General features: G+C 41.5%; 1 protein-coding gene across 1 annotated transcript in view; it reads left to right on the top strand.

Annotated features, from left to right (window-relative positions):
• The window catches only part of smo (smoothened, frizzled class receptor), a 57,558-nt gene that overhangs the window by 13,862 nt on the left and 27,706 nt on the right, over positions 1 to 15,990 (top strand). Inside the window, exons 2-4 of the mRNA XM_073066840.1 lie at positions 9,647 to 9,852; positions 11,181 to 11,390; positions 15,308 to 15,480. Of these exons, the coding sequence (XP_072922941.1) occupies positions 9,647 to 9,852; positions 11,181 to 11,390; positions 15,308 to 15,480 (589 nt within the window). The remainder of the gene's footprint in view (positions 1 to 9,646; positions 9,853 to 11,180; positions 11,391 to 15,307; positions 15,481 to 15,990) is intronic.

Here is a 15,990-nt window from a genome sequence, read left to right as displayed (position 1 = left end):
AGAATATAGGAAGTTAGGAAGGAAGCGGAGAAGCAGGACCTCGAGCGTAGTAATCAAGATTGCTGCCTGTGCCATGTGACAGTGAAGGTAGGAATAGAATGAGGTGACAGATAAACGTGTGGCTGAAGAATTGGAGCAGGAGGCAGGGATTCAGATTTCCAGATCATTGGGACATCTTCTGGGGCAGGTATGACCTGTACAAAAGGGATGGGTTGCACTTGAATACGAGCACGACCAATATTCTTGTGGGCAAGTAGATGATGGGTGTAACATGAATGTAAGGAAGGACAAATACAGACAGAACAAAGAGTTAAATTTTATAACATAGGCAAGATTCAAAAGGGCGAAGAATGGAGGACTAAAGGTGCTGTATTTAAATGTACATAGCTTTCAGAATAAGGTGGACAAACTTGTGGCGCATTTAGAGATTAGTCGGTATGACATGGGCATCACTGAGTTGTGGCTGAAAGGCTATAGGAGGGAGTTTAACATCAAAGGATACACTTTGTATCGAAAGGACGGGCAGGAAGGCATAGACGGTGGTGTGGCTCTGTGGGTAAGAGATGGAATTACATCTTTAGAAAAAGGTGACATAGGGTCAGAGAATGTTGAATCTTGGTGGAGTTAACAAACCACAAGGTTAAAAAAACATTATGGGAATCATATATAGGCCTCAAAATGGGAGCCAAGATGTGGGGGTGAGATTGCAAATGGAGCTGGAAAAGGCATGTAATAAGGGTAATGTCACAATTGTAATGGGGGACTTCGATATGCAAGGGGATTGGGAAAATCAGATTGGTGTCGGATCGCAGGAGGCGGAATTTGTTGAATGCCAGTGAGATGGCTTTTTAGAGCAGCTTGTGCTTGATCCTATTCTCAGAATGGGTGTCGAGTCATAACCCAGATTTTATTAGGAAGGTTAACGTAAAGGAACCCTTAGGAGGCAGTGATCATAATGTGATTAAATTAAAACTGCAATTTGAGAAGGAGAAGCATAAGTCATGTGTATTAGTATCACACAAAAAATGCTGGAGGAACTAAGCAGGCCAGGCAGCATCTGTGGAAAAAAAAGTACAGTCCATGTTTCGGGCCGAAACCCTTCAGCGGAACTGGAGGAAAAATGCTGAGGGGTAGATTTAAAGGGTGGGGGAGAGGGGAGAGAGAACCACCAGGTGTTAGGTGAAACCTGAAGGGGGAGGGATGAAGTAAAGAGCTGGGAAGTTGATTGGTGAAAGAGACAGAAGGCCACGGAAGAAAGGAAAAGGGGGAAGGAGCACCAGAGGGAGGCGATGGGCATTGCATCTGTCTTCACTGTGGAAGTCACTAGCAGTGTGTCAGAGGTCCATGAGTGTCAGGGAGCAGGAGTGAGTGCCATTGCTGTTACAAAGGAAAGAGGGCTAGGCAAACTCAAAGGTCTTTAGGTGGATAAGTCACCTGGACCAGATGGACTACGTCCCAGAGTCCTGTGAGAGGTTGCTGGAGAGATAACAGATGCATTGGTCACGATCTTTCAAGAATCACTTGATTCTGGCATGGTCCCGGAGGACTGGAAGATTGCAAATGTCACTTCACTTTTTAAGAAGGAAGGAAGGCAAAAGAAGTGGTTGGGAAAGTGTTGGAGTCCATTATTAAGGATGAGGTTTTGAGGTACTTGGAGACTAATGATAAAATCAGTCCAAGTCAGCAGGGTTTCTGTAAAGAGAAATCTTGCCTGACATATCTGTTAGAGTAACAAGCAGGATGGGCAAAGAAGAGGCAGTGGATGTCATTTACTTGGATTTTCAGAAGGCATTTGATAAGGTGCCACACATGAGGCTGCTAAACAAGATAAAATCCTATGGTTTTACAGGAAAGATACTGGACAGGATAGAGGAATGGCAGGAGGCAGTGAAAAGAATATAAAAGCAAGGAGATAATACTGAGCCTTTATAAGACACAGGTCAGGCCACAGATGGAGTATTTTCAACTGCTTTGGACCCTGTATCTCAGAAAGGATGTGTTATCATTGGAGAGAGTTCAGAGGAGATTCACAAGGATAATTCTGGGAATGAAGGGGGTCAACTTACGAGGAGCATCTGGCAGCTTTGGGCCTGTGCTCACTGGAATTTAGAAGAATGCGGGAGGATCTCATTGAAACCTACCAAATGTTGAAAGGACTAGATAAGGTAGATACGGAGAGGATGCTTCCTATAGTGGGGGTATCCAGAACTAGAGGGCACAGCCTCAAAATTGAGGGGTGACCCTTTAGAACAGAGGTAAGAAGGATTTTTTTTTTTAGCTAGTGAGTAGTGAATCTGAAATGCTCTGACACAGACTGTGGTGGAGGCCAACTCTGTGGGTATATTTAATGCAAAGTTGATTGTTTCCTGATTGGTCAGGGCATCAAAGGATATGGTGAGAAGACAGGTGTGTGGGATTGAGTGGAATCCTGGATCAGCCATGATGGAATGGCAGAGCAGTCTTGATGGGCTGAATGGCCTAATTCTGTTCCTATGTCTTATGTCTTATTTGTCAATGCAGTGCATTTAACTTTCCAGAAGGCACTTGATAAGTTGCCACATAAAAGGCCAATCCACAAGACCTCAGGATATTGGAAGAAATATGTTAATATGAAGCCAGTTTAACACACAAGTGGAGAGTTGATATAAATGGGTCATTTACAAACTGGGAAGACATTACAAGTGGAATTTCCTAAAGATTAATCCTTATTAATCCCAATTATATTCCATCTGTATTATGGAGTAGAGTGTTAGCTACCTAAATTTGCTGATGACACAAAAGTAGTTAGGAGGGCCTGCCATGATGAGGATGTCTATATTCAGTAAGATGATGCAGATGGATTATGTGAATGGACGGAAAGTTGGCAAATGGAGTTTAATGTAGGAAAGTGTGAGGTCATACATTTCTCTTGCAGGAATCAAAAGGTAGACTGTTCCTGGAATGAAGGACTGTAAATGAGTGAAACACAGAGGGACCTAGGTGTTTTTGTGCATGAAACCACGGTAGGTTATTAGGAAGGGCAAATGTGAAGTTAATTTTATTGCTAAGCTGGTGGAGTATATAAATTGAAAACTATTGTGACAATTGTTCAAGTTGTTAATGAGACTGTGCCATAACATAACACTGGTCCCTCAACACCAGCTCCATAGCAAAGAAAGCCCAGCAGCATCTCTACTTTTTGCGAAGGCTGAGGAAAGTCCATCTCCCACCCCCCATCCTCATCACATTCTACAGGGGTTGTATTGAGAGTATCCTGAGCAGCTGCATCACTGCCTGGTTCGGAAATTGCACCATCTCGGATCGCAAGACCCTGCAGCGGATAGTGAGGTCAGCTGAGAAGATCAACGGGGTCTCTCTTCCAGCCATCACGGACATTTACACTACCCGCTGCATCCGCAAAGCAAACAGCATTATGAAGGCCCCCCATGCACCCCTCATACAAACTCTTCTCCCTCCTGCCATCTGGGAAAAGGCACCGAAGCATTCGGGCTCTCACGACCAGACTATGTAACAGTTTCTTCCCCCAAGCTATCAGACTCCTCAATACCCAGAGCCTGGACTGACACCTTACTGCCCTATTGTCCTGTTTATTATTTATTGTAATGCCTGCACTGTTTTGTGCACCTTACGCAGTCCTGGGTAGGTCTGTAGTGTTTTTTTTTTCTGTGTTTTTTACGTAGTTCAGTCTAGTTTTTGTACTGTGTCACGTAACACCATGGTCCTGAAAAACGTTGTCTCATTTTTACTATGTACTGTACCAGCAGCTTTGGTCGAAATGACAATAAAAGTGACTTGACTTGATTTAGATTGGCTATAAAAGCAGAGCCCTGTACAGTAAAAAGTAATTAAGACAAATAATTAATAATTATAATTAAGACAGATTTCAGTGGGATGATAGTAGATCTAAACCAGAGAAAAAGGGAATTATAGGTTGACAGACAAAACTGAAATAGAATTATTGGCTACTTTGAAGGAAAAGTTGGTTTGGTTTGGATATGTCTGAGGGGCAAGAAGACATCCAAGCTCACTATGTGACAAAAGAAATCCAGGAGAAGACAATGCAAGAAAGGGTGCTTATGACAGATGTCAGATTGCTAAGACTAATAAAAAACAAGTCAAATAAGAAGATGGAATATACCAATTCTATCTGCCCTCACATGGTCTATTTCCCTCCATTCCCAGTATACTCAATTGCCTCTCTAAATGCTTCTAAATGCCAAAAGAGTCAATGGGGAAATGAACGCTCAAATCAGAGAGGCAAAGAGAGAAGATGTCAACGTAATTGAAAATCTACGTGTTTACAGGCATATCAGCAGTAAATAGTAAATACAGGTGGGTGGCAGGTTGGAGATATGTCTCTACCAAAGGAGGTGTAAGGTGCTCCTTCCCTCTGCTAGCCTGCGGGTCACCCTCGGGCAAGGTGTAGTTCCTGCTTAGCCCTCCGATCTGGGTAACATGAAGCCATGGCAGCAGGTGGTGGACATTACAAGCCTTGGTTATGCAATCACTGATGTCAGGCAGACAATTTCTGAAGAGTATTGATAATGGCTGGGATCACCCATTCTGTAAAGACCCTGCCCAGAACAGGGCAATGGTAAACCACTCCTGTAGAAAAGTTTGCCAAGAACAATCATGGTCAAGACCATGATCGCCCATGTCATACGACATTGCACACAATGATGATGTCATACGGAATTTCCAGCATCTGCAGATTTCCTCGTGTTTGCTCATAAAAGAGCAATTCGCATTGATACTAGATAGGTAAAGATTGATAGTACAGATGTATCAGAAAGGTTGTTTGAACTTAAAGGAGATGCATTACCAGGAATGGATGGGATACATCCCAGTGTTTTGTGGGAAGCACAGGAGGAAATCATGTGCCCTGACTGTGATGTTTCAGAGCTTTTTATTTGAAAAAGGAGTAAGGATTAACCAGTTACCAGAACCCATCAGTGGTGGGAAACATTTATCTGACTGAGGATTCATAGTCACTGGGAGGAAAGTGGAGTTAACACAGAATCAAGTTAACACAGATTTATAAAGGTGAATCATTTTCAGCTGCTTTGAGGAGGTAACAGATAGAGTTAATGAGGATAATGCAGCCAGTGTTGTGCAGAAGGCTTTTGACAGTGTTGAAGGTTGGAGCACAAAGGGGACATTGGCAGCATGGATACAAAAGTAGCAGTGACTGACAACAAAGGGTTGTGGTGAATAGTGGTGTTCCAGGTCAGAGAACCTTGAGTATTGGTGTTCTCCAGAGTTTGGTGTTAGGACCATAGTCTTTATTTTATCCATATGTTTGATCTAGACCCAGGGTATCCAGCTGCAATTTCTAAGCATTACTATAAACTGCATAAAAGACTGGAACAGAATATAACGCACAGATGTGTGACAGATGAAATTTCATGAGATGAAAAGAATGCGGAAAGGCAACATGGAATAAAGGGTCCTGTTGTGAAAGGGCCCTGGAACAGAGGAACCTGCAGGCACATGTTCACAAATCATTGAAGGTGATGGAAAATGAGGTACACACAACCCTGGGCTTTATCAATAGAACACATGGTAAATACAGGAAAGTCACAATGAATCTGAAGTTATTGTGCTCTCAGCTGGATTATTGTATCGAATTCTCATTACTTTTATAAGAAGCATATGAAAATGTTAAGAGAGGAAAGATTTATGAGTATGGTTTCTGGTAAGAGGAACTACATTTGCAAGGATAGATTATCGAGGCTGGGGTGTTTTCTTTGACTGAGGAGACATTTAATAAACATATTTAAAATACTGAATGGAGATTGGAAGGGAATTTATTATGTGGAGGGTCAAGAACTATAAGACGCAGGTACGAAACAAAGAGGAAGAAAATTAAGAATGACATGAAGGAAAACTTTCTCTGTGCACTAGTTGGAATCTGGAGGCAATGCCTGCAGATAGGATGGAGAGGGGCTGCACTGTGGCCTTCCAAAGACAATCCAACAAATATACTGTGGTTGTGAACACTGTGCAAGGCAATGGAGAAAGAGTTGGTGGGTGGAACTAGAGTTGTTTGTAAGTAGTCAAAGCTCTTATGATGGACTAAGTGGTTTCCTTCTGTAGTGTAAACGTTTTATGGGTCCTGTGGATTGGGAGGTAACAAGTGTAACTTTGATTTAAAGAAAAGGAGACAGTGAAAACAGGGAACTCCAAGCCAGTTAATATGACATAAATAGTAGGGAAAGTGCTGGAATTTATTATTAAACAAGTCATACAGGGCACTTTAAAAATTATTATAGGATTGTGCAAGATCAATATGGTTTTATGAAAGGGAAATCAGATTTGATGACATTGTTTTGAGCTTTTTGAGGCTGTAAATAGCAGAATTGAGCAGGATGAGCCAAGCACATGGTGTGGATGAACATTCAGAAAGGATTCAGCAAGGTGACACATAAAAGGTTATTAATGAAAATGAGAGCAGACAGTATTGGCGGTAAAAGACTGACATGGAATAGACTGGAGTTGATTAAAGGGTGCAAGATCGAAGAATGGGGATAAACGGGCCATATTTGGATTGGGAGGCTGTGACTAATGAGGCGCCACAGGGATTTGTCCTGGCATTAACAATCCACATCAATTTATTTGGATAAGGGAATTAATTGAGTATCATCTATGCATATATTCTGAGTGTGAGGAGAATGCAGAAAGGCTTCAGGACACATAGACAGATAAGGAAATGGATGAAGATCTGACGGGTGGAATACAATGGGGAAACGTGTGAAGTCTTGGTCTTTGATGGAGTATTTTGGAAATGCAGGACTAAAAACTGTTGGTGCCAGAAGAACTTGGGTGTCTCGAGTGTCATTGAAAGTGAACATATTAGTTTAGCAAGGAATTTAGGAAGGCAAGTGCATGTTGGCCATTATTGCAAGAGTATTTGATTATAAGTATAGAGATGTTTTAACCCAATTATATAAGGCTCAGACAAGACTCCTTCTGGAATATTCTATAGAGGCTAAGTCTTCACAGCTAAGGGAGTATATAATTATAATGAAGGGGATACAACATACAACTAGGGTTCACCAGGTTAATTCTAGAGATGGTGGATTTGTTGACTGAAGAATTATTCAATAGACTGGGCTATACGATACACTCCTGAGTTTAAAAGAATGAGGCATCAATTTTGAGATGGACAAAATTCTTACAGGACTTGACAGGGTAGATACAGGAATGCTATTTTCTCTGGGTTGGGATGACTGGAATTAGTCAGAGACAGAAAATACTGGCTCAACCATTTAGCTCAGAGATGTGAAGTAGTTTCGTGGCCTTGGGTTAATGAATATTTGGAATTCTCTAGTAGGTTTTGGAGGCTCGATCGCTAAATCTATTTGACACCAAGGCTGATAGATATTTTGATATTAAAGGAATGAAATGATATGGGCTTAGTGCAGGAAAGAAGTGCTGAGGTAAATGATCAATCGATTCTTGTGTAATGACAGAAAAGGGATGAGCAGCTGAGTGGTTTCCACTTTCTATTACGTATAGTATTATTCCAATAGTGAATTATGGGAACTTTGCAGCTCAGAAACAATTTCCTGCATCTGTGCAGATCTCCACTCATGTCGTTTGTCTCATCTCGGCCTTTCAGCATGGCGCTCGATTCCCTTTTCTGTCTTGAGCTCACCTATTTATCTATCTCACCTTTGTTAGAGCTTTTTTGTCATTGCTGAGGACAACGAGATTGCAGTGCAACTCCATTCAATGCTAAACATCACACTGTCAATTCAGTTACTAAAAACAGTGACCAAATTTAAAATAATATCCAAGTTATTTACAGTGACTTCTAAGTTACAACCGAAGCAATGGAGCTGAGAGTCTGGAACCTTCCCTTTTTGGCTTCCCCTTCCCTTTCTTCCGTCTTAGGAAGGAATAATGTGGAAGAAAGAAAGGAATGAGGTGCAACTTTCCGTTCTAAGTGCAACTTTTTCTAAATCTAGAGAGGTCCGTATGTTTGAAACTAAAGTTTATATTTGTTCACTTATTTTTAATAATATCCAAGAGGGGGAAACATTATTGTGTACAGTTCTGGTCACTGAATTATAGGAAAGACTTCAACAAAATAGAGAGAGTACAGAGGAGATTCACTAGAATGTTACCTGGGTTTCAGGACCTAAGTTACAGGGAAAGGTTGAACAAGTTAGGTCTTAATTCTTTGGAGTGTAGAAGGTTGAGGGGGAACTTGATAGAGGTATTTAAAATTATGAGGGGAATAAATAGAGTTGACTTGGATAGGCTGAGGGGGATAGATAGAATTGACTTGACTGAGGCTGTCTACAAGAAGGGTCAGAGCCATCTCTACTTCCTGAGGAGACTGAGGTCCTTTAACATCTGCCGGATGATGCTGAGGATGTTCTACGATCTGTGGTGGCCAGTGCTATCATGTTTGCTGTTGTGTGCTGGGGCAGCAGGCTGAGGGTAGCAGACACCAACAGAATCAACAAACTCATTCGTAAGGCCAGTGATGTTGTGCGGGTGGAACTGGACTCTCTGACGGTGGTGTCTGAAAAGAGGATGCTGTCCAAGTTGCATGCCATCTTGGACAATGTCTCCCATCCACTCCATAATGTACTGGTTAGGCACAGGAGTACATTCAGCCAGAGACTCATTCCACCGAGATGCAACACTGAGCGTCATAGGAAGTCATTCCTGCCTGTGGCCATCAAACTTTACAACTCCTCCCTCGGAGTGTCAGACACCCTGAGCCAATAGGCTGGTCCTGGACTAATTTCCACTTGGCATTATTTACTTATTATTATTTATGGTTTTATATTGCTATATTTCTACACTATTCTTGGTTGGTGTGACTGTAATAAAACCCAGTTTCCCTCGGGATCAATAAAGTATGTCTGTCTGTCTGTCTGTCTGTTTTCCATTGAGAGTAGGGGAGATTCAAACAAGAGGATATGAGTTGAGAGTTAGGGGGCAAAATTATAGGAGTAACACGAGGGGGAACTTCTTTACTCAGAGAGTGGTAGCTGTGTGGAATGAGCTTCCAGTAGAAGTGGTAGAGGCAGGTTTGATATTGTCATTTAAAGTAAAATTGGATAGGTATATGGACAGGAAAGGAATGGAGGGTTATGGGCTGAGTGCAGGTCAGTGGGACTAGGTGAGAGTAAGCGTTCGGCACGAACTACAAGGACTGAGATGGCCTGTTTCTGTGCTGTAATTGTTATGTATTATTTTCCTGTAAGCTCCACTATTTGCTTCAGCAATAAGGTTCAAGATAGGGTTAATCTTGATAACATCATCAGAAATAACTGGTTGTTCTAAAGGTGGCATCTAGAGGTTAAAGAAGGGATGCTATAATGTCTAATGAACATGTCTTATTACTCAGACAGGTAGAGCATTATGAAAAATTTTAGAGATGAGAAACTCCCATCCAAATTCCATTAGCGTTACAGAGATGCAGGGGACTGCATATCCTGAAACATGGAGCAAAAATCAAAGTTCTGGTGTACTCATTGGTGGCAAGAGAGGAATTGCTGGCTGAGACCCTGGCTCAGGACTATAAATACCATAGAAGCCAGATATATCTTCATTTCCTGAATTCTCAGTTGGAGTTTAAGAAAAGGCTTGAAGTTAAACTTTTTAATGGTGCCATTATCTTTCTCAGGGCTGCGGAATGCTCCAGGCTGTTGGATGGTGATTCAGCAACTTCTGTGCGCGGTCTACATGCCGAAGTGTGAAAATGGCAAAGTGGAACTTCCGGGTCAGCGTATGTGCCAGATCACGAGAAGCCCCTGTGCCATTGTGGAGCGGGAGAGAGGCTGGCCTGACTTTCTGAAGTGTTCGATTGACCGCTTTCCTGAAGATTGCCAGGTAAGTAACTGGGAGTCAGCGTAAAGAAACCCTTACACTGTGATGCCAGTCCTCCCAATCTCATCCTAGAGGGGTTCCTCATGTGTGAGCTGTGAGATAGAGATTCTCTTTTAAAGATTAGTTTTATTTGTCACGTACATTGAAACACTGAAATATACAGTGAAATGTGCTTTGGTGTAACAACTGACACAGTTTAAGAATGTGTTGGGAGCAGCCTGCAGATGTCGCCATGGTACCAGTGGCAATATAGTGTAACGCCCTGGTTAAGATTTTTACCGCCATGCTGTGGGTATTTCATTTTAGCTGTTCTGTAAGAGCAGTCTGTTCTGCTTTCAGCCTGTTTGGGTTTGAGCTGAGATAAGGGGTTTTGTTGTTCAACTTCATAATGTGGTGTCAGCCAGTCAGGATGGTGGAACTGGGAGAAGGTTCTGGAGAATGCTGGGTGGGGAGGTTTTTATAACGGACACTGGTGTGGGTCGAGGTGTTTGTTGGTGGGAGCTGGGAGCAGACAGGGGGAAGATGGCTGAGAATGCCTCCCCTGTTGCACAAGGTGCTTTGTGCAGATGAATGGAGTAAGGACCAATACTCATGTGGGAAAGGCTGTTTGTTTGGGATGGATTTCGAGCAACATTCGCAAGGTGCAGTGTGTACATCATAAACAACAGCTTCTGGAGGATCTGAGCTCACCGAGCACGTGACTGTTTAAGTATAATGGGCCCTTTATGTTTTTGTCTTTCTTTAATAACCATTGGCTTAGGTTGACATTCTTAAATGTACTTCTTTATAATTGTGTGCAGTGTACTATCTGTTATTCTTGTTGATGGGCGATTGTTGAGGGCAGCAAATCAAACAACATTCACACACAGCGGTTTGGGTGGGCGAGACATCCCAGTCTCACGGATTTAGCAAAGTTCTATGCACCCTATATGCACAAAGCCCGAGAAAGGTGGGTTTCTGCTGCAGAGCCTAATGGTTGTTAGTGAGGGGCTAATAAGCTGCATTTGCAGAGATTCCCAGCAAGGAAGGGTTTCAGTAGCAATTTACTAACCACAGTTCTCTGGAATGCGATCGTCGGGAGAATGTAAAACTCCTTAAATCTCGATTGCTGGGTCTATAAAGCATTGCAGTAATCGCTGCACTAATTGTAATCTATCTTGTGTACACATGGATATATTGCAGAGGAGACAACTGCTGCAGGGAACAGGCTACCAACCTGGCATTTTATTGTTGCTAAGAGGGTACCAAAGTGGTACGAGAACATATTTGGATCAGGGGAAGGTTCATAAAGTTATGAAGTTAATTTTTTGTTTGTAAATTGTATTTTTCAGAATGAAGTACAGAACATAAAATTTAACACGTCTGGCCGCTGTGAGGCTCCTCTGGTGCGCACAGAGAACCCAAAGAGCTGGTATGAAGATGTAGAAGGCTGTGGGATCCAGTGTCAGAATCCCCTCTTCACAAACAGCGAGCATGATGCCATGCATATCTTCATTGCCATCTTTGGTTCTGTGACCATTCTGTGTACGTTTTTCACACTGGTGAGTACTGTCCTCATTTGGCTACTTATGACCAGCACTCAAATTGCTTGACTTCAATGATACTTCAGCACTAATTGAAGGGAAGTTTTTCTTCACCCTTTTTCTTGTTGGAGCTAAGTTTCACAAGTACAGGTCTCCCCCACTATTCGAAGGTAGAGCGTTCCTATGAAATGGTTCGTAAGTCGGAATGTTGTAAAGTGAAGAAGCAATTACCATCTATTTATATGGGAAAAATTTGTGAGTGTTCACAGACCCAAAAAATAACCTACCAAATCATGCCAAGTAATACATAAAACCTAAAATAATAGTAATATATAGTAAAAGCAGGAATGATCTGATAAATACAGCCTATATAAAGTAGGAATACTTTTCTGCAATCATTGCAGCACTGTCCACCATAGCGAAAATCTCACACAAGCACTCTCGGCAGAAACACTCTCTCCAGTAACCTTTAAGCTATGAAGCTGCCAAATCATACCAAATAACACATAAAAATACACAGCCTATATAAAGTAGAAATAATGTATGTACAGTGTAGTCTCACTTACTGGAAACGGGAATACAGTGAGCACACTGATGATGGTGTGTTAGGCTGAATCGTCGAAGGTTGGGGTGGTGGGACACTGGGGTGTCATCTCATCATCGTCTGTTTCCATCAGGGCAGGCAGGTCATCTTCTTCTATGTCTGCCTGCCTCGATGTCAAAGGTTGAGGTTCGTCATCTGCTGTGGCTGATGTGGAAGGCTTGAAAAACGACAGTATGCTTGACTGCTTAGCCTTGAGCATTTTTCTATCATACAGTTCTTTGTAAGCACTCAAAACATCCTGCAAACCTGCCCTAAACCTACACACCTTTTCAAAATTAAAGTCATACTTTTCTGCAATCATTGCAGCGTTGTCAATCGCAGTGAAAATCTCACACAATTGCTTTACGTTCAGTTCCTGGGCGACTTCACTTTCGGGCCGTTTGCTACTGCGTTCGGTTTCAATTGTTATCCTTTCCTCTTCATCAGCTCTTCATCTGTCAGTTCTTGGTCATGGGATGCCAAAACCTCTTCAACATCATCTTTGTCAACTTCCACAAACCCTTAGCCAAACTCACTATGTCCTTACTTCGTTCACCATGATCAAAATGCTTTACTATGTCTAGTTTTACGCTAAGTGTAACACCCTTACGCGCTCTTTTAGGCTTTTCCGATACCTTAGAACTCATCTTGCTAATGGATGCACAAAATAAATCGACGTAAAGCACAGATGCTCACAGGCACGTGTGTAAGCAATGCCGGCTAGAATGCAGTTCCGGGGGAGGAGCCTTGCTGCTCGGCGCGCGCTGCCTTTTTTCACGCGTTGCCTTTTATCGTGCGCTGCCTTTTTTTGTAACAGTGAAAACACCTTCTGTTATTGAAAACAGGTAACTAATGTAGGTCTTTCGTAACAGCGAGGTCTCGTAAAGCGAACGTTTGAAAAACGGGGGACACCTGTATGTGAAAGTAAACGTAGAGAATTAGGGCAGCGTATCAGCAAAGGTGTAGGAGTGCTGCGAGGCTCTGGCTGGTAAAAAATACTCTAGGTAGTGGAAAAATGAGAAGCCTCCACATAATCCTACTTTGTCTTTTTTACACCAAAAACAGTTCATAGTTTTGTCAACGGCATCTAATTGGGTGGGCTCAGCAGTTCTCCCAAAATTCTCAGTATCCTACTGGCTTACCTGATTTGCATATTTAAAGGCATATTTATATGGGTCCCAAGAAGGATCCCCATTTCATAGAATTTTTTCCCATGTTTTTTAAAGATACCACTAGGTAAAGACACTGTGATGGATATATGTAAAAAACATGGATTAAATCAGTACCCTGTGGCAGTCTGGGTTCACTTAATAAAATTATTCTTGGAAAGTGAATACAAATAATTCTACACAGATTGTAAAACACTCATTCCTTTCATTACATGAACTTCTTGATTAGATTTCAACTGGTATATTTTTTGCAGATGTTTGCTATTCAATATACACAAACCACGTAAATTTATTGACTAGTCTGCGGATCACTCCATTAATCTATTTGTAAACAGCCTTAGACTCCCAGTGGAATTCCACTCTGTTAAGATCCATTTCCTGAAACCCCACAAGTAGATTTCCGTATATCTATATAGACTAAGCTCTGCCACAAGCCCTTGATCATATTCCTCTGTGTACGCTACTCACACCTACCTATTCGGATAGAGATGTTAAATGTCAATAAAAACAGGCTATGCTTAAGTTTATTCTAAGGAGCCCTCAATTGTTACTATAGAAACAAAATATGTTACTTGCGGGTAATCTGAAATATAAAGTTCAAAGTAAAATTTATTATCAGAGTACATACATGTCTCCACATCCAACCCTGAGATTCTTTTTCTGCGGCATCCTTAGCAAATCTGTAGAACTGTATACAATGAACAACAAACTGTGGAAATACAGAAATAAATAAATAGCAATAAATAATGAGCATGAAATAACAAAATAAAAGAGTTCTTAAATGAGTGTAGTTACCCCCTTTCGATTTTTCATCTCCCACGACACACCAGTTCCCTGCAGTGACATTAACCTCGAGTATGCCCACCTCCAGAGCCACAAAATCCCAGAACTCCAAAGGCGAGCTAATTTTCTAGGCCGCATCCTTGGTATAGCTCTACTTCTCCCTTTCAGGGTTCTTTTGAAGACCCTGACCTGGAGTTACACACTGACTTTGGTTTTTTGCAGGAATGGGACCCGCTCTCGGGGTCTCACGAATGGTTGTTATTCGATATCGTCGTCGATGATGACAACAACGATATCGAATAACGGCCATTCGTGAGATCCCGAGAGCGGGTCCCATTTCTGCAAAGAATCGAAGTCAGTGTGTAACTCCAGGTCAGGGTCTTCAAAAGAACCCTGAAAGGGAACAGTAGAGATATTAAAGATAGAAATAGAGTTGTTTCTGTAGATGCAAGCAAAGGAGTCGTTGTTAGGCGCCATTAGCTCCTTGGCTTGTAGGATTTTCCACTCAAAGGCATTGGTGTTCCCATACCAGGCTGTAATGCAGCCTGTCAGCACACTTTCCACCACACATCTATAGACATTTGCCAGGGTTTCTGATGCTATGCCAAATCTGCAGACTCCTGAGAAATAAATAAATGGAAAATGCTAAAGATACTAAGATTAGACATCATCTATGGAAGGATGAACAGATTTAATGATACAGGTAGATGACCTTTCATCAGAACTAGAAGTTAGAAATCAAATGTTTTAAATTTCAGTGAAGCATAGAATGGAGAGAACAAAGGGAGCATAAACGTATAAAAAGAAACAGGAATTCTGATGAAATGTTATTGACTGAAATGTTAATTCTTCTCCTTCCACAGATGCTGCTTGAATTGTTGAGTATTTCTTGTGTTCTCTCTTTTTATTGTAAGTGTTCGTTGCTGGTCAGGATATAAAGACATTGCTTTCTGCATCATCAAGTGACTCGAATCCTGTGGCACAGTATATGTTGCTTAAAATGGTCTAAAATATTGAAGGATTTTGACCTAATTCCCAATAGGTGACTGGTGGCTACGGTAATCATTATTTAGCATAGACTGCATTGAAATGTATAGTTTAATATTTTTTTCGCCGTATTAATTCCTGGAATGTAAGCCAAAATCTATTATTTGGATTGATCCAGAACCTGTTTAATTGATATAGTATATAATGAGGCTCATGACATGTGTCGATATTCAAAGAAGATATTTGAAGGAAGACTCTTTCCTCACGTTGATGTCAATAAAGTGATACTGATGCTTTACCACTAGATGTCATTGGTTTGCTTATTTTGTTAAGGTTGTTGATATTCGTAAGTGTTGTTGAAAGGTCTTGTTTAGATTGAAGCTCCATCTCTGTCTTTCTCCTTGTTTTTTAAGGCCACATTTATTGCTGACTGGAAGAATTCTAATCGTTATCCTGCTGTCATCTTGTTCTACATCAATACCTGCTTCTTCATCGGAAGCATTGGGTGGCTTGCACAGTTCATGGACGGGGCCAGGAAGGAAATTGTCTGCAAGGCAGATGGGACCATGCGACTTGGAGAGCCAACGTACGTTCACCCTAGTCTGGTTTATTCTTCAATGTCTCGCTAACCTCATGACAGTCTTGCTTTCTCTGTAGACTCCCTGACATTTTGTCTCTGAATTCCTGACACTAAATGGAGGATCAGTAGCAAAGCTAAGAAATGGGTGGGACATGATTACTAGAATAGTGAAGGGGGAATGAAGATTATGAAAGGGTAAATGTAGTACTTCATTGTTCCTCTCTGTCATTGTTGTTCACTTGTTATGTTGGCGATGTAAAACACAAGATACATTTTTACATGAAATAGCTGCATAGTTTGTTTATTTGTTACAGAGATTGGAATGATTTATCATTATAATCACTGTAAAAGATACCAGCTTTTATTCATTCCAGATTTACTTGACATTGAATGCTTTGTGGTAGGGATTGAATTACTGCCTTCAGATCAACAATCCAGATATTTAAATACTAAGTATAGTCTGTCTGGGTACCTTCCAACCTGGTGGCGTGAATATCGATTTTTCCTTCTGGTAAA

Source organism: Hemitrygon akajei, chromosome 14 (genome assembly GCF_048418815.1).
Source record: "Hemitrygon akajei chromosome 14, sHemAka1.3, whole genome shotgun sequence".
Lineage (NCBI taxonomy): Eukaryota > Metazoa > Chordata > Chondrichthyes > Myliobatiformes > Dasyatidae > Hemitrygon > Hemitrygon akajei.
The sequence above is the reverse complement of the archived record's forward strand: the minus strand, read 5'-3'. Positions and strand labels throughout refer to the sequence as shown.